This window comes from Candoia aspera, chromosome 15, assembly GCF_035149785.1.
Source record: "Candoia aspera isolate rCanAsp1 chromosome 15, rCanAsp1.hap2, whole genome shotgun sequence".
Classification (NCBI taxonomy): Eukaryota; Metazoa; Chordata; class Lepidosauria; order Squamata; family Boidae; genus Candoia; species Candoia aspera.
The window spans coordinates 868,658-887,076 of record NC_086167.1 but is presented as its reverse complement, the minus strand read 5'-3'; the positions used below and the strand labels follow the sequence as shown (position 1 = coordinate 887,076).

General features: G+C 47.8%; 1 protein-coding gene across 2 annotated transcripts; it reads right to left on the bottom strand.

Moving 5' to 3' along the window:
- Positions 1-708: 708 nt before the first annotated feature.
- Positions 709-16,660, bottom strand: LOC134505972 (solute carrier family 2, facilitated glucose transporter member 9-like). 2 transcript variants are annotated; one of them, XM_063315933.1, is made up of 9 exons: positions 15,983-16,660; positions 15,413-15,542; positions 15,183-15,331; positions 12,448-12,638; positions 11,225-11,335; positions 10,518-10,619; positions 4,059-4,134; positions 2,473-2,600; positions 709-1,425 (listed from the first exon to the last, which is right to left on the bottom strand). In XM_063315933.1, exons 1-9 carry the CDS (start codon positions 16,053-16,055, stop codon positions 1,219-1,221), a joined length of 1,167 nt encoding a protein of 388 aa, XP_063172003.1. In that variant the 5' UTR covers positions 16,056-16,660; the 3' UTR covers positions 709-1,218. The 2 variants fall into 2 exon arrangements, with proteins under 2 accessions (XP_063172003.1, XP_063172004.1); XM_063315934.1 differs by lacking the exon at positions 2,473-2,600.
- Between the last annotated feature and the right edge of the window lie 1,759 nt (positions 16,661-18,419).

Genomic DNA, 18,419 nt, shown 5'->3' with positions numbered 1-18,419 from the left:
AACGGGATGAAATAAACAAAAAGATGATAAGCATCTGAAGAATGTAGATATCCATGCTAATCAATGGCAGTGGGGTCCCTCCTTCATTCATTTATGAGCACTTTTTGGATGTGCAGCACACACTCTGGACTGGTTACACCACATTTATCCAACTTGTTCACAAGGATATAATAAGACCTTATCAAATGCTTTACTGAAGTCACCTTAGTCTTTCTTGTGGAGGGTGAGAAATCCTTGGTCAAGACAGGGGAATCTCCTCAGGAGAAACAGAGAATGCCAGTGAAGATGTCCAGCCAGGCCCAAAACCTGAGTTCTGAAGTAAAAGTTACTTTCCCTGTTCTAAGCAGAGATTTGATAAAAACAACTTAATATTAATTTATTCTGAAACTAAGCCAACACTGCACAGCAATAGCTTAGAATAAAGCCCCAAGGATTGGTTGATAGCCAAGTGTTAACTTGGGACTCACTTTGGCAGGGAGGCAGAGGGCACTGCCCTGAAGCCCCTTTCTGAAACCTCCACTGCACACCCCATGCTTTGAGTGAATTGAGCTTGAACTGGAAGCATATGGAATTGAGTTTGCTGACCTTTTTCAGATTGCATTTTTTTTACATTTTTATTCTGCTGTTAACATATTCCAAGTGGCTTAGAAATAAAATATTAGTAAAACCCTTAGGTGCATTATTTGTTTGTTTCTGGCAAAATGTAAGTCATAAAGCAGAAAGAAAAATAGAAGGGTCGGAAGGGAAAGAATGCCAGGCAGCAACTCTTATACATTGACTAGCTGGGTTTGGTTGATCGAGCTGAGATTTGAGCAGAGCTATGAACTGGCCTTCCCCCAAATGAAAAACGAGAAAGAGTGCAAGAAAAACATCTGAGCTTGAGCAGAAATGAAGCCAGCAAGCAGCAGCAACAAGATGACATTTTGGGAGGGGTTAATGGGTGCTCAATGAGAAGGGGAAGAAGCCCCCCTGTCATGAAGCCAGAGTTGCAGGGTTTTTCTTTGCCACCTTCACGAGACTCATAAGGGGGCTGTCTGTGCCTTTAGGCGTCCATTAAAGAGTTGCATTTCTGTGGGGCCATCAGTGTCCTTCCTAGGAGCCAAAAGGGCTGCACAACGAGGGCTGAGGTTAGAACTGGCCACAGTGGAGCTCTTCATGGTCTGGACACCATTTTAAACATGGAGCTTCTCCCAGGAATTCTTCATCAGCAGAGGTAACTCAGAAACTGGTGTAGACCGAGTGATCCTCCTTGAAATTTTTCCTAAGAACAATGTTAAGTTTCTTTCCCAAAGACGATCTGCTGAATTCCTCTGTGATTTCCACAGCAGACTTGCCTTTCGTCTCTGGAAGGAATAAGTAGAAGAATATTCCAGACCCAAAGAGCATAATGGCAAAGAGAAGGAAGCAGAAGGCGCCCAGACTTTCCTGGAAGTGGACAAAATAAACAGCAATGGTCTGGTTAGTGTTTGAACCCTTCAGAGAAATCCCCTTTTCGTCTCAGTCGCCCCAGTGTTCAAGCTGGAATTGGTGTCGGAGGGTGAAGAAATGGAAATTCCCTCTAGACAAGGCCACACGCATCCCTGGGTCATTAAAAGAGAGAATGGGAAAAAGTCCAGCTGCATCAGGCAAGACTGACTTTGGTTTCTTGACTTTGTTTCAGGGGAACTGAAGGACGTTGTATGATGCTGCTGACTTTATGGCTCAATGTGTCATGTGAATGCAGAAAATGAGTGAATCCAGGAATCAGATTAAGGATGTTGAATGAATGCAGTCACTTCTAAGGTGCTCTGTGTGGTGTTTGGACATTTCAGCTGGTTCAAGCCTGTTTATTATCTGCATGTCACCTCCTTGTCCCTACTTCTTCACTAACTTCGATTGTCAAGTGCATTTTTTTTTCTGAGCACAGTTGAAATCCCTACAGCTGGGAAGAGTTTATCAGAAAGATTTCATTCTCCCCTGTAAGTCTTCATAATGTCAAGGGATTGTTTTGTGCCTCCAACATCAGAGGCTCAGTCAGCAGAAATTCAAGAGAGAATGATCTCTCTGGATGCTCCCATTGAACTTCTTGCTACTTCTGCTGTACACAGAAACCTTTTTAAGACAGGGCTTTGATGTTCAGGCTCGCTTGTGATCATTTTATTTGATCTCTTGAATGGGTACATTATCATTTAAAAATTTCTTTGCTAATATCCTAGCAAATATGGAAATTTCTGCCAAACAAGCCTCTGATGTTGGAGGCACAAAACAAACGTTCGTAATGACATTTGGGCATTATCGCTATTTTTAGCGGCTTCCAGCACATTTAGTGACAGCACTGGGCTGACTGAAGAGCTCTGGGGACATAGTTCACAACTGAGATGGGTCTATATGAGGTGCCTCTACGCCCTCCTGCAGCCCAACCCCAGAGGCCTTAACAGGCATCGCCATGTGGAGGCCACTCAGGGGCAGAAGCGGAGGACTGAAAAAACTGACCACAGCAAATGGGAAGGTTATTCCGATGACAAAGAGGCCTGCCCAGTTCAGACAACCTCCGACCGTGAACGCCGCTGGCCTGGAGGACTGGTTGAAAATTTCCATCATAACAGACATTGTAGCTCCATCTAAGAGGGACAATATAGAGAAATAGGTTCAGACACAGAGAGACCGTGAATTTTTTTCCCCCAGGATGAACGAGAATTCATTTATCCAGAACAACATTAGGGATGGGATTTGGAGAGTTGGGTGCAGAATATGGCATGACAATCCAAAATCGCCTTTGGGTCAATTAACAAAAAATACCAATGGTAACATCGAGAAATGAAAAATCAATCACTAACACATCTATCAGATGCTAACCCTAACTGCCCAGAGTCCCCCTTTTTGGGGGGAGATGGGCGGTGATAGAAATTTGAATAATGAATAAATAAATACATAAAAAGAATCTGCTCAATCATGTCTGATTCTCGGAGACTGCCTGGACAAGTCCCTGAAGTTTTCTTGGCAAGCTTTTTTCAGAAGTGGCTTGCCATTGCCTCCTTCCTGGGGCTGAGAGAAAGTGATTGGCCCAAAGTCACCCAGCTGGCTTTGTGCCTCAGGCAGAACTCGAACTCACAGCCTCCTGGTTTCTAGCCTGGTGCCTTCATCATGACACCAAACTGGCTCTCAATTTTAGTTTAGTTCAGTTCAATTTAATGGACTATTGGGGGGAAGGGGTGTCTGTTGTTGCCAAATGGCAGTTAAATCTTAATTGGGGCAATCTGCATAATGAACTTTTACATCATTTGCATCAACTTAGGTCATTTGCATAACTGATGCAGATCACATTAAAAATCAGTTACATGTTTGTCCAAATGATGCAAATGATGTAAATTATGCCAGTTCTCTACACTTCGGAAGCAGTGGAATTTCTTCATCCTGTTTTTCCTTACCATTTTTGCTGTTTCTGTGGGAAAAACTGAGTAGAAGTTTGTGCGTGTCTATTTCTATGAGAAGTTTATGTGTGAGAGGAAATGAAATAATGGCTGCTGTTCACCGGTAGAATCTACATGCGCCGTGAATTGGTCATGTTCGAAATGGCTCTAGAGACAGAGAAGCTGCGGTGGGGCCACGGGGGAAAGGAGTGCAGGCCACATGGCGGAGCCACAGCTGTGCCGTTGTCCTTCTTTCGGAAGGAGCGGGGAGAGGGGGCAAGTGAGAAAAATCGGCCCAGCTGCCCTGGGGGGTTCTTCCCCACTGGAACCAGAAGCAGCAAGAACGTTCGAGGCTGGTTTCCACCAAGCCCCGACCAGGCTGGACGGGTTCTGCGGAACTGCCAGAGCACAGGGGGCTCAAAACAGAACAGTTTCTGTTCCGCGAACGTCCCCGCTCTTTGCTTCTCAGCCAGGCCTGCCTGCTCCCTCGGATCTTGTGCTGCTTGGGAGTCCTGTGCCCCTCAGGCCTTCCCTCCTGCCTTCCTTTCCCTCCTCCAGTGCTGTTGCTTTGCAGGAAAAACGCCCCCCCGCCCGCCACCCCCCCGCCCCACCCGGTCAAGCCTCTTTCTCTTCCTGCAAGGTTACTTGGGAAAGGCCTGGTATACTCACTTGGTCCAACTCCAAAGATGGTGACAAGCAGAAAGATCAGGATGACACTGCAGTGAGACATCCAGGGGAAGTTTTTCTGGATATGGGAAAAGGAGGACAGGCACTAGAGAAGCTTTGCAGACTGGGGGGCCCAGCAGCCCCTTCCCCAACGCAGGCCTCTCTGGCCAATGCAGCCTTCCCAGAACACTGGAGGCCTCCCCAAGCAAGGCAGGGCTGTAGAGCTTGCCTGGAAGGCTGCTCAGATGGCCGGGAGCCTCTGCCTACCCCCCTGCCCCCACCACCACTACAGCAGGCCTCTTTCCCATCACCAGTCCAGGGCAAAGTAGGCAACTGATGTTCAGTCTTACCAAGGCACAGGCGGGGACAGTTGGTCTAAAGGCTACTCGAGGGACCGCCTCCTCCCCGCTGCATCAGCCCGTCCCACCCGGTCATGCAGGGAGGGTGTGCTGCGGACCCCGTCGGCAAGAGAATTCTGTCTGGCGGGGCCCAGGAGGCGAGCCTTCTCCGCAGCGGCCCCCGCCCCGTGGAACATGCTGTCCCCAGAGGTGAGGCGGGCCCCATCGCTCCTGGCCTTCCGGAGGAGTCTGAAGACCTGGCTCTGCCGCCTGGCCTGGGGCAGGGAGGGGAATGGATCTACGTGGGGATGGCTGCCATAGACCACTCCTCCCACGCTTGGACTGTTTTAGATTCTCCTGCCACTTGGACTTTTTTACTCCTATTTATATTTATTTATTAGAGTAATTTTATATTTGTATATTCTATTTTTTTTTCTTCAGCAAAGGATCGTTACCTTGTCGTGGTGCTGGAGCTTGAGCACCTCAGTGACGCCATGAGCTAAACCGCAAAGGGCCACCCAAGACGGGAAGGTCGTGACAGAGAGGTCAGACTAAACGCGATCCCTGGGGAAGGTGATGGCAACCCACCCCAGTATTCTTGCCGTGAAAACTAAATGGATCGGTACAACCAGAGATATGTCAGTATACCATCGGAAGATGAGACCCCCAGGTCGGAAGATGGTCAAAATGCTACTGGGGAGGAACAGAGGATGAGTTCAACTAGCCCCAGACGTGATGACGCAGCTAGCTCAAAGCCGAAAGGACGGCTAGCGGCTGACGGTGCTGGTGGTGAACGGCGAATCCGATGTTCCAAGGATCAACACACCAGTGGAACCTGGAATGTAAGATCTATGAGCCAGGGCAAATTGGATGTGGTTATTGGTGAGATGTCAAGATTAAAGATAGACATTCTGGGCGTCAGTGAACTGAAATGGACTGGAATGGGCCACTTCACATCAAATGACCACCAGATCTACTACTGTGGACAAGAGGACCACAGAAGAAATGGAGTAGCCTTCATAATTAGTAGTAAAGTGGCTAAAGCAGTGCTTGGATACAATCCAAAAAATAATAGAATGATCTCAATTTGAATTCAGGGCAAGCCATCTAGCATCACAGTGATCCAAATATACGCCCCAACCACAGATGCTGAAGAAGCTGAAGTAGAGCAGTTCTATGAGGATCTGCAGCACCTACTGGACAACACGCCTAAAAGAGACGTTATTTTCATCACAGGAGACTGGAATGCTAAGGTGGGCAGTCAAATGACACCTGGAATTACAGGTAAGCATGGCCTGGGAGAACAAAACGAAGCAGGACATAGGCTGATAGAATTTTGCCAAGACAACTCACTGTGCATAACAAACACTCTCTTCCAACAACCTAAGAGACGGCTTTATACATGGACATCCCCAGATGGACAACACCGAAATCAGATTGACTACATCCTTTGCAGCCAAAGGTGGCGGACATCTATACAGTCGGTAAAAACAAGACCTGGAGCTGACTGTAGTTCAGATCACGAACTTCTTATTGCACAATTTAGGATCAGACTAAAGAGATTGGGGAAGACCCACAGATCAGCTAGATATGAACTCACTAATATTCCTAAGGAATATGCAGTGGAGGTGAAGAATCGATTTAAGGGACTGGACTTAGTAGATAGGGTCCCGGAAGAACTCTGGACAGAAGTTCACAACATTGTTCAGGAGGCAGCAACAAAATACATCCCAAAGAAAGAGAAAACCAAGAAGGCAAAATGGCTGTCTGCTGAGACACTAGAAGTAGCCCAAGAAAGAAGGAAAGCAAAAGGCAACAGTGATAGGGGGAGATATGCCATTAAATGCAAAATTCCAGAGGTTAGCCAGAAGAGATAAGGAATTATTTTTAAACAAGCAATGCGCGGAAGTGGAAGAAGACAATAGAATAGGAAGGACAAGAGACCTCTTCCAGAAAATTAGAAACATCGGGGGTAAATTCCAGGCAAAAATGGGTATGATCAAAAACAAAGATGGCAAGGACCTAACAGAAGAAGAGATCAAGAAAAGGTGGCAAGAATATACAGAAGACCTGTATAGGAAGGATAACAATATCAGGGATAGCTTTGATGGTGTGGTCAGTGAGCTAGAGCCAGACATCCTGAAGAGTGAGGCTGAGTGGGCCTTAAGAAGCATTGCTAATAACAAGGCAGCAGGAGACGACGGCATCCCAGCTGAACTGTTCAAAATCTTGCAAGATGATGCTGTCAAGGTAATGCATGCTATAAGCCATCAAATTTGGAAAACACAAGAATGGCCATCAGATTGGAAAAAATCAACTTATATCCCCATACCAAAAAAGGGAAACACTAAAGAATGTTCAAACTATCGAACAGTGGCACTCATTTCACATGCCAGTAAGGTAATGCTCAAGATCCTGCAAGGTAGACTTCAGCAATTCATGGAGCGAGAATTGCCAGATGTACAAGCTGGGTTTAGAAAAGGCAGAGGAACTAGAGACCAAATTGCCAATATCCGCTGGATAATGGAAAAAGCCAGGGAGTTTCAGAAAAACATCTATTTCTGTTTTATTGACTATTCTAAAGCCTTTGACTGTGTGGACCATAACAAATTGTGGCAAGTTCTTAGTGGTATGGGGATACCAAGTCATCTTGTATGCCTCCTGAGGAATCTGTATAACAACCAAGTAGCAACAGTAAGAACAGACCATGGAACAACGGACTGGTTTAAGATTGGGAAAGGAGTACAGCAGGGCTGTATACTCTCACCCTACCTATTCAACTTGTATGCAGCAAGCTGGGCTTGAGGAATCCAAGGCTGGAGTTAAAATCGCTGGAAGAAACATTAACAATCTCAGATATGCAGATGATACCACTTTGATGGCTGAAAGCGAAGAGGAACTGAGGAGCCTTGCCCTGAATGCATCCAAAGAAGGGCATCCACATTTGCTGGGTAACTGGTTCCACTGTCCAACTGCTCTATTAGGAATTTTTTTGTAACATTCACGCAGAATCTCCTTTTGGTGTCTTAAAACTATAATTCCATGTCCTGTATAAGAGAGAACAGGTCTTGTCCCCTTCTGCGCAACAATTGGACTCCATGTGTATGACTCCTTTGTAAAGGGTGGTGTCCAGAATTGGATACAAAACTCAAGGTGGACCCTGGTGAAACAATTAAGTTCCCATGAGTGGGCCTATTTCATGGCTGATTTGAATGTGGGATGTTACAAATGTTCTTGGCAGCTATTTTTATGCTATTGATGTTGCTTTTAAAATTTGGCTCTTTTACTTGTTAGCCGCCCAGTCATGTATATGAGACGGGCAGCCATATAAATGTATTAAACAAACAGACAAACAAACAAACCATCTAGAAATTATAGTCACATGAAAAAGTAAGTACACGCCATTGAAAGTTTTTACTTTTTCAACATACAGATATTGGATCCATTTCAACTATATTGATAAAGGGGACAAATATCATGTACCATTTAGGCTTTGTAGTCCACTGTGTAATTTAAATAAACATAAATGCAAATTTAGCATGTGGAAAAAGTAAGTAGACCCCCACATTTATTACTACCTCAAACACCTAAAATTGGACTCTGGTGCACCAGATCAAATGCAAATGATTAGAACATCATTAGGGAGGATCTGGGAGGAACCTGTCCTACTGAAGCCTCAGACATTCAGTCTGATTTGCTCTTTGTTGCTGAAGTGGCTGATATCGCCATGCCTAGATTGAAAGGGCTCTCTGAGGCCTTCCAGAAGAAGGTTATAGATGCCGATGAGTCTGGGGAGGGATTTATTTATTTATTTATCCATCCAATTTGTCCCTGCCCATCTCCTCCCATCGGGGGACTCTGGGCGGTTTACAATCATCAATTAAAACAACAATCACACAATAAATAAAATATACTGTATAAAATTACAGTAATAAATAATATAAATAAGAGTAAAAAATAAAAAATAAAAATCCAAGTGGCTAAACTAAAACAGTCCAAGGGTGGGAGGAGTGGTCTATGGCAGCCATCCCCATGTAGATCTATTCCCCTCTCCGCCCCAAGCGAGGTGGCAGAACCAGGTCTTCAGACTCTTCCAAAAGGCCAGGAGTGATGGGGCCAATCTCACCTCCGGGGGCAGCATGTTCCACAGGGTGGGAGCTACTGCAGAGAAGGCCCACTTTCTGGTCCCCGCCAAATGAAGTTGTCTTAGAGACGGGGTCTGCAGCATGCCCTCTCTGCACGATCGGGTGGGACGGGCTGATGTAATGGGGAAGAGGCGGTCCCTTAGGTAACCTGGCCCCATGCCATGTAGGGCTTTAAAGGTGATAAAAATTGAAAAAGATCACCAAGCAATTGGACATCAATCCGTCCAATGTCTGGAAGATCATCTACAAGTGGAGAAGATTTCAAACAACAGCCAACTTGCCCAGGGCAGGCCTTTGCTGGTCAAGGACCAAAATAAAATGATTGACTGACTGCCCAGGCCAGGCCTTCCCACCAGGTTCAGCCCAAGAGCAGAATGCAAGATGCTGAAAAAAGTCCCTAAGGACCCCAGAATTTTGTCACATGACCTACAGGTAGCTCTCGTCACTACTGATGTCCAAGTGCATGACTCTACTATTAGAAAGAAGCTGCACAAATTAGATCTACACGGGAGGTGTGCCAGGAAACCTTTGCTGTCCTTTCTGGGCATCGGGGCAAGACTGACGTTTGTTCGTGAACACCTAGGCAAAGACCAGGACGTCTGGAACAATGTGCTCTGGACCGATGAGGCAAAGATAGTTATTTGGCCATAGTACCAGAAGACATGTTTGGCAAAAACCAAAGATGGCATTTCACCAGAAGAACCTGATGCCAGCTATAAAGAGCGGTGGTGGAAATGTTATGGTTTGGGGCTGCTTTGCTGCATCATGGCCTGGTCAGCTCACCCTCACAGAATCTGCTGTGAATTCTTCATTGTACCAGAGGGTGCTTGAGGATAACGTGAGAGCATCTGTCAGAAGACTGAAGCTCAACCGAAAGTGGACCATGCTACATGACAGTGACCCTAAATATTCCAGTAAATCCACCAAGGAATGGCTGGGGGGAAAAAAAGAGAAATTCTGAAATAGCTGAGTCAAAGCCTGGATCTCAATCCCGCTGAGATGCTGTGGGGTGATTTGACAATGGCTGTCCATGCAAGAAACCCCTCCCACACCACTCAGCTGAAAAAATTCTGCAGGGAGGACTGGGAAAAAATCCTTCCCAGTCAACGTCAGAGCCTGGTAGACAGTTATAAGATACGCCTACTTGAGGCTGTTTCTGCCAAAGGGGGCAATACCAGGGATTAGAACCAAGAGCGTACTTACTTTTTCCACAGAAGGAATTGGCACATCTGTTAATTTTTTGTTGAATAAATGATTGCGAAGTCAATTTTTCATATAACACTGGGTTTTATAAAATCCCAGACTCCACCGTTATATGGCCACAGTCTCCTAATGTTTCTGCACCTTCCCCTTCCTCAACTAAATCTTGATTAGTATCAGGTCAAAGACGGCTGTTCCCCCAGTGCCTTTCTCCACCCTTCAAGGAGAAAAGCGTCTAGCAAAATTACAGTTTCCTTCTGGAGCAAAGGGCCAAACATTTGGGGGGGGGGGGAAACAAGTACTGTTACTTGAGGAGAGGAGGAGTCCCCTGCCTCTGGCAGTGCACTGGATCTTAGCAGCATGGAGATGCTGCTATACTATGTCGCTGCAGAGTCCAGAACCAGCAAGGGTCCAGCCATGTTGGCAAGTGCTTGGACAATGTTTCTTATGCCTATAAGGAGAGATTGAGGAAACTGGGCCTGTCTGGCCTTGGGAGAAGACAACGGGGTGGAGATGGCCCTCTTCGACCACCTGCTCTTTGACTAATCTCAGACTGTAGAAGCAGAATATTGGCCTTGCATTACAAGAAAATAGGTTCCAACTGGTATTCTGCCATCCTCTGTTCTATCAAAGGGAAAGCCCAAAAAGTGAAGGGACTGAATGTCACCATGATGGAGCTAACATTTCACTTTTGCCCCTGCTTTCTATAGGAAGAGAGGCTAACTGTGCTACCTGCTTCGCTGAAAAAGAACATTTCCAGAGAGACCTTTTCTACGTACCTGCAGAGAAAGAGTCCCTGTGAGGAAGAACAGCACCAAAGCCATCAGCAAACAGCCTTTCCACAGCAGGGGCCTCCGTCCATACCTCTCAATGGAAAATATCTGAAAAAGGGAAATAAGGGAATGTACCATTGTTAGGGAAACATGGGTGGAAACTTGTCAATGTCCTGACAGTCGGAATTCAAATAGTAGATGTCAAGCAGAACCTACACACACACGCACACACACACACACCAGGAGGAAATACAAAACCACAGAAGTGACTTAAGTCATTGTTTCTGCTGCTTGTGGACACAGCACCTTGGGTCTCTCAACCCCGTGGAACGTGCTTTATCAAATTGGTACTCGTGGGAGTCTGACGACTCCAGCTGGCTTGGCAGCCCAGCCCGGATTGGGGTTCAGCCCAGGGGCATGCCCCCTCCAAGAGATCCCAGCAGGCCAGGCCCTGCCAGGATGTCCAGGCCTTGGGGCCCCAGGCTGGCCGGCGGCATTGCTGGACCTTGCAGGCAGCCTGGATTGGTCTTGGCAAGAGTTTGGGTTGCCCATGTCATGTTCCAGCAGAGATGCACGGTGTGCCTCTGGGGAGTCACAGAAGTGGGTTTGGGAAGGATAGTGACTGACACAGAACAAGATTCACAGTGGCAAAGTAACACTGGGAGAGGAGGGAAGTACTGCAGAATAAAACAGACTGTGTAGAAAGGTCTTACACAGAGGAAAGAGGAGAAGAGCTCAGAGAAGCCGATGCCCAGGGAGACGTAGGGGATAAGTCTCTCTTCGAAGCCTGCACTGTGAAGCACTTCAAATGCATAGAAATAGACCTAAGTGGGAAAAAGAAGATGCGAATAGTAAAAGAATAAAAGCAGCAGCAAAGATCTGCCCATACCTGCGAGCACAGGCGCAGTGCGTAGTCCTTTGCAAATGTCTGCTTTTAGCAGAGGCTGCTGACAATCCCCCCAGCTGCTCATAAGACCCAACAGATGAGAGCCTGAAATGGCTGGGAAGTGGCCCAGCACAGGCACTCTCCCTCCTAGAAGTAGCAGCTCAAACTAGCACACCGTGGCGGGGAGGAATCCGGGTGGGGGGGCAGATGAAGGGGTGGAGCAGGGAGGGGCAAATGTGCCAAAGCTTGCCAGGCTGCTTCCAGGCAGCAAGCCCAGCTGTCACCCGAGCCTGGTACTTCCTACAGGGCACAAGTGTTGTGCTGGGGATCCTTGCTGCCCTCCAACTGGCTGGTGGATGAAAGTCCCTTCACCTCCCCAACCAATATGCCGGGCTCTTGCAGTATGGGAGCTGGCAGAAAATAATACTGGCTTGCGGAACTGATGTTTTTCCATCTTGGAATCCTTGCAGGAAAAGGATGAAACCTTGGGGAAAAACAACTTTGCTGGGGTTCGGAAAAACTAGCACTGAGGCAGGGACCTCTGGAATGCAGCCCCATGAGATGGAAGGGGGAAGGCCCCATGCAACATTGAGACCAAACCCTTGACTCTGCAATGGAAAACAAACCAGGGCCTGCCTGGTCTTGCTCTTGCCCAAAGCGGTGCCTGAAGGAATGCCTGGCTCAGATGGACTCTCTAGTCCCTTTCTGTGCCTCCAGATGCTGTGGTGCTGGATGGCATGGTTGCTGGGAACAGGAACTCTGCCCTTTGGGAATGCCCCTCTGTGGTTCCTCTAGAGGATGCGCTGCCTTGCTGATTCGTTTTTTGCATTTTCTGATATTTCACTTCCTCAGTTTGCTATTCCATAGTATAACTTCAGAAGTTCTTCTACTTCCAAAGGTTGTGGTCCTTTTCCTCTCCCAGCTAATGACCCAGCTAATGCCCTTTCCTTCAGGTGGCAATGCGGAAGGAGCCTGGCAGGTCTTAGGCTGCATGCCTCAGCTGGCTCTCAGTATGTTCTGCCAGGATGGTGTGAGGAGGAGACACTTAACTGCATTGATGCCACAGAACTGCACGGTGAGAATGACAGCTGCAAGGATGCTCAATTGCTGGTGGAGTGATGCGTCTCGGAGCAGTTCTCCTGCCCGAAGCACTTTGCTCCTTTCCCCTCTGGGGCCCATTTCTCTTCTCAGGTCACCGAGCTCTTCCTGGTGATCCCCTTGGCCCCACAGCTGGTGCATTGCTGGGGAAGTAGAGAAGATGCCAAAGCATGAGGCTAGCTAAGTAGTTTCTGGGCAGCAACACCCTTTTTCCCACAGCCAGAAAGACCGCCCAGGACATGAGAGCCACAGAGAAATGGTCCTCATCCTTGCAGGCAGCTCCCCAAACCGCTAAGCAGTCCCTGGGAAAGGAGCCCACAAGAAGGGGGAGGGCCTGCCCGCATAATGCTGGCCTGTGGGGTGGTCCTGTAGCTTGGGGTTTCTCCACCTCAGCAACTTTAGGATGTAGGGCTGGGGAGTTCTGGGAGTTGAAGTCCAGACATCTTGAAGTTGCTGAGGTGGAGAAACACTGCTCTAGTTCACAGCTTCTAAACCAAACACGGGTCTTGGTGAGGAGTGAGCTGGTTGGACAGGAAAACAGAAATGTGTGAACTGCCTGGCTCTCTGGCCAGGTTGGCAGTGGGGCTTCCCAGACTCACGGCACTGGGAGACTTAACCTCCCTTCCCTGGGTGTGGAATCTGAAGCAGCTTGAGGGTTCAGTCCATGGCAGCCACGGACCTGACTCACTGGAGGGTGCACGTTAGGTCTGTTTTCTGCCTTGAGCCAGTGGCAATGTGATCTGGGGATATTAATTTCTGTCCCTTGTCATGATCAGATCACTCTCTGATTGCTTTGTAGTTCTCCACAGCTGCTCTCCAATGTACAAGCTAGGAACCATTCGCTTGGCCCACCTCAGGGGTCTAATGGACCTTATGGGGTTTCAGAGGGAGCTTGGGGTTGTTCTCGAGGTTCCTGTGCACTCTGAGTGAGTCACTTCACTCCTTGGCATGAGAGGGCAGCAGCAGCACCCTTGTACCAGACTACAGTATTCCTGTGTGGCCCCTCCTCTTCACGGATCTTGCAGGGCATCCTGGTTTTCAGATGAGCTCCAGGAGATGAAACATCTGAAGAAGCACCACAGGGACTGAGTCAGAAAAAACACGTGTAGGAACCTTTACTGAGGATTACCTTGTGGCAACAAGTGTCAATGCTCTCATCACCCCAATTTTTCCATTCTCAGGCCATCCGCAGACTGCTAGCCAGCAGCCCTGCTTGAGATGACCCAGGGCAAGGGAAGGGCCAGTGAGGATCATTCGAGGCCTCCGTCCCATGACCCACCTGCACTTTCAATTAACACCCGGAAAAGACTTGCACAGGCACGCCAGCTTCCTCCTACAGTAGCTGCCTTCCCGAGCAGCATACCATCTGCTCGCAGAGGGTGACCCACGTAGAACAAGCCCTTCCCTCTGACCTTCGCTACTGCTTTCTACTTTTGCCTTAGCTCAGCACATGCCTCCCTGCTCAGCGTTTCACAAAGCAGGCAGCCCATGCTAATCTCTAACTTCCCTTTAACCGCATGCTCTCCTCTAACTTGTTTCCCTGAAGATTGAACAAGAAAAATGATGTAATCCATTCCTGGTGGGTTTTTTTTTTTTTTTTTGGTGTCTTCAGGTCAGTCTTGACTCCTGGCGACTGCCTGGACTGGTCCCTGCAGTTTTCTTGGCCAGGTTTTTCGGAAGTGGTTGGCCATTGCTTCCTTCCTAGGGCTGAGAGAGAGTGACTGGCCCAGGGTCACCCAGCTGGTTTTGTGCCCAAGGCGGGACTAGAACTCACCGTCTCCTGGTTTCCAGCCTGGTGCCTTAACCACTGCACCAAACTGGCTTTCTGTTCCAGATGGCCCTGACTGCCTGAGGTAGGTCAGAAGACCAGGTGAAGTGGCTGACTAGAGGCTTCATTAGTTATGCATATGTGAGTTGCCTCTGCCATGTTTTAATAGCTGTTCTTGTTTTATTGTTGATGTCTTTAGCTGTTTGCATGGTGAGGCCAAATAAATTGAATGAAGACAAAATCCGCATAGAACCAACCTATCTCGGATGACACTACAAGCAAGCAGACATCACATATCCTTGGCTTATTCCCTGCTTGTTCACTAAACATTCCATTTATTCTCACAAATGCTTTACTTCCACCAGATACTCCCATCACATCCAGGAATCAAACTTTAATTCCATATTCTTGCAAACATTTTATATTTTGAGTCTATTTACTTTATCATATGCTTTCCTTAAATCACAAACACGCAATAAATGTTCTCACATTCATACATTTCTCAGTGACCAACAAAGAACAGAAATCTGACCTGCACACTCCCTGTCCAGCATAAGGTGGCATTGACTTCCCAATATTTGGTCATGGTTTCCTCTCATATCATGTTGACCAGAATTCTGCCAAGTATCTCCCAAACACATTTAACCAAACAAGCCCACTCTTGTTGCCCTTCCCTTTAATGTTCTTCCAACTGTCTGACTCAGACATTCACACAACATCCTCATGGCATAGCCCATTCTGGACACTTCAGAAGAAGCACTAGATGATGATGATGAAGGTGATGATGATGTTGAACTCCCTGCCATCTCCAGCGCCTCCTTAATCCTGGGCCGTCTAAGCTTTGGACCACACATTTTGCCAAGACCAGGTCCACCTTTACTGCTCCAAGGTGAGACCAATTTTTTCAAGGACAACCTACCTTTCAAGCAGCCTTCCTCATCTCCCTCCTGGATTAAGAGATAAGAAGGAGACTCGGGGAAGAATGGCAATAGGACCAACTGGAGGAACGCCGCCATGCCAGGGAAGGCCAGCAGCAGAGGCCAGGACGAATCCGTTCCCAGGAATTCCCTGGAGAGCAGAGGATAGAGGTGGGGGTGGGGAAGCAGCTTTCCAGACATGGCCCCCTCCCTCTTCCCTCGTCTCGTGTACCTGAGTCCCAAGATTTGGCCCAAGCACTTCCCCAGAGACCAGAAGAATCCCGAGGTAGCATTTGCAAATCCTCTCCATTTCTTGGGGGAGACTTCTCCGGCATACTGAGAATGAATGGCCAGGCAGAAGCCTAGAAGGAAGGGAAGGAGAAAGGAAGGGCAGACAAGAAACAATAGAGAACGGAAATAGCAATGCACTCACAGTCCCTGGAGCCGAGTTATTTGCTGGCTCAGGCAGAGGCAAGAGCTGCACTGAGTCATTGGGACCCCCAACCCCTCACCCTCTGCCCTGAGGCCTTTCAACTCAGGTCCAGAGGTCTCCGTGCTCAAGTCACAAGCCAGTCTGCCTCTGAAGGGCAGGAGAACCCCGGTGGGTCATGGCCATCGGCCCTCTTCTTCCAAAGGCCGACCAGTTGTCCCCAGTGAGAACTGGTGGTCACGGATGCAGCAGTGGTTGCTTTTGGTCTTGGGGTTGCCTGGCATGTGGCAGGATGCTGCCTTTGGTCCTGCTGGCTGTCCCCAGAGAATATTTAAAAGCCACATTAAAGCCCCGCCTTCCAAGGCTTCTTACCAGCACATATCCCATAAACGAATCGTCCAGCCAGAACCATTTCAAACGACTTGGCTCTCTTACTGCAGCCCATGACGATGGCAGTCAGGATGACCAGGAGGTCTGTGCTCAACTGGCTTTTCTTTCTGCATCCACGGGCAGAAAGGGAATCGGGATAGGAAAGAAAATAGCCATATTAGCTGCTTCACTTCCTTGGGCGCCTCTTCATGTGCTGCCTTGCCTAGTTTCCCTGGCATGGAGGCTGGCTGCAACCCACCACTCCCTTGGAGCCTGGGGGCCTCCAGGAACCACCCTCCATGCCTGCCACTGCATTCGGGAAGTGCTACTGCCAGCATGTCAGGAAAGATGCATGTCCTGCCCATCTAAAAGCTATAGGTAGTGAAATCACAAGTGTGGCAGAACCACAATTGGCAGTGCACAGAGCGAATGAATGTGACTTTCTAAAACAGAGGCAGCCATCCTGGCCCCTTCCAGAAGCTGGCAGGGCCAATGGTCCTATGGAAATGTAAACACTTCAGCTTAAGCAAATCCAGCAGGGAAACATCCCATTTTTTTGCATTTTGCTTTTGCATTTTGAATAAGCCTATTAATTTCCTATATTTATTAGGCCCAAAGTAAGTTTATAAAACAACTGCAAGCTTCTGAGCTTCAAGAAGCTTGCAGCTGTTTTTTGGCCCTCCTGGTGGATTTCGGCCCTCCCTTCTTCTCTTGACCATCAGCACCATAACTGGGTGATGTGCTTGTTTCTCAGATGTACTAATGGACTGCAAGGTTTCTTGAGTCTGCAGGGCACACATACTTCCCATATCTCATGGTCAGGTATCCACTGCAGAGGCTTCCCAGCAGGCCTCCTACTCCATAGATTGACACGACAAACGACCACAGGAAGAGGAGTGTCTTTTCACTGAGGGGGGCTCCAGAGCGCTCCAACCAGGTTTCATTCATAAACCTCTTAATGTACTGAGAACAGAAGGCACAGGAGACTTCAGCTGAGGCATCGCTATTAGCCCCCAGACTAAATTTACTGATTCACTCTCCAACAACGTTTGCATTGCCTCCCCAAAGCTAACCCTAACCCTAAAGGCAAAACTGAAATACTTTGGCCACACAATGAGAAGACAGGACACCCTGGAGAAGATGCTGATGCTGGGGAGAGTGGAGGGCAAAAGGAAGAGGGGCCGACCAAGGGCAAGGTGGATGGATGATATTCTAGAGGTGACGGACTCGTCCCTGGGCGAGCTGGGGGTGTTGACGGCCGACAGGAAGCTCTGGCGTGGGCTGGTCCATGAAGTCACGAAGAGTCGGAAGCGACTAAACGAATCAACAACCCCAAAGCTGGCTGCCTTTCGCACTGAGCCTGCAAGCGGCCACGAGACATGGAAGATGACGAAACTGCCTGGCTTTGTCTGAGCAAGCCTTTGTTTTGCTACTTGAAAATAAAGTAAACCTAATTCCAACCATGGCAGGAGGGGGCGTGTAGAAATGGCACATGCCGTATTTTTAAACCACACACGTCCGTATCAACAGGTACTATTTTTTATTTTAAAAAATAATAAAAGAAACGACCATCTGCCAGAATAAATGATTTCTTTGGAAGAGAATTTGTAGCATTTCAACCTGATCCCCAAACCCCAATAAAAGGTCAGCTTAGTTTGCTTTCCAAACCTGAGGCTGGAGAGTTGGCCTGGCTATCAAGTTCTCAGAGCTGTGAAGTGGTGGGCCAGCCTGCCTCCTGGAGTGGTGGGTTTTCAAATGAAGGTTCTCCAGGAAGGTGATTGGACTAGAAGACCTCCAGGGCCCCTTCCAACCCTAAGGTTCTATGACTTTGTTCCAGGATCAGCCATCCCTTATGGCAGGGCGGTTTCCCTGTGAGGTGCTGATGAACCTTTCCTTTGTAATTTGCTTCGATTCCAACTGCTCCAGGTTGGTGCTTTATTTATTGATTTTTATTTATGTATTTATTCGGTTTCTATAGCTGCCCATCTCAGCAAGTGAGTCTGGGCAGCTTTGGGTCAAGGTCCTGGCCAAGTCTCTCTAGCCATATCTGGCGAAGTGTCCAAGTAGACCTACCCATCTCTCTTTGCTGAGCCTCCCTGGCAGTGGGCATCTTCTCATAAGAGAGGGACTCCAGAGTCCCTGTTCCCCTGCCAAAGAAGGTGTTGGGAGGTGCTTCCAGGTTAACCTATGAATGCTTCCAAACAATTTATTTATTTATTTATTTATCATATTTGTATCACCGCTGATTTCCCCATACAGGAGACTCTGGGTGGTTCACAATAAAACAGTTTAAAATTCAATAAAATTATCATTCATCAATAAATATCAATATAATATATATATATATATCAATAAATATTTTTCTTTGTGGCTGTGTGGTTTCGGACACTATTATGATTGGCAACAGGTAAAGGCCTCATTCTTACGTCCAGCTTTCTGC

Coding starts and splice junctions, on each gene's coding strand:
- LOC134505972 (XM_063315933.1), bottom strand. CDS start 16,055: ATGGGCTGCAGTAAGAGAGCCAAGTCGTTTGAAATGGTTCTGGCTGGA. Junction 15,332..15,412: donor GGCCAAATCTTGGGACTCAG/GTACACGAGACG, acceptor TCTGCTCTCCAG/GGAATTCCTGGGAACGGATT. Junction 1,426..2,472: donor TAACCTTCCCATTTGCTGTG/GTCAGTTTTTTC, acceptor GTCCACTTCCAG/GAAAGTCTGGGCGCCTTCTG.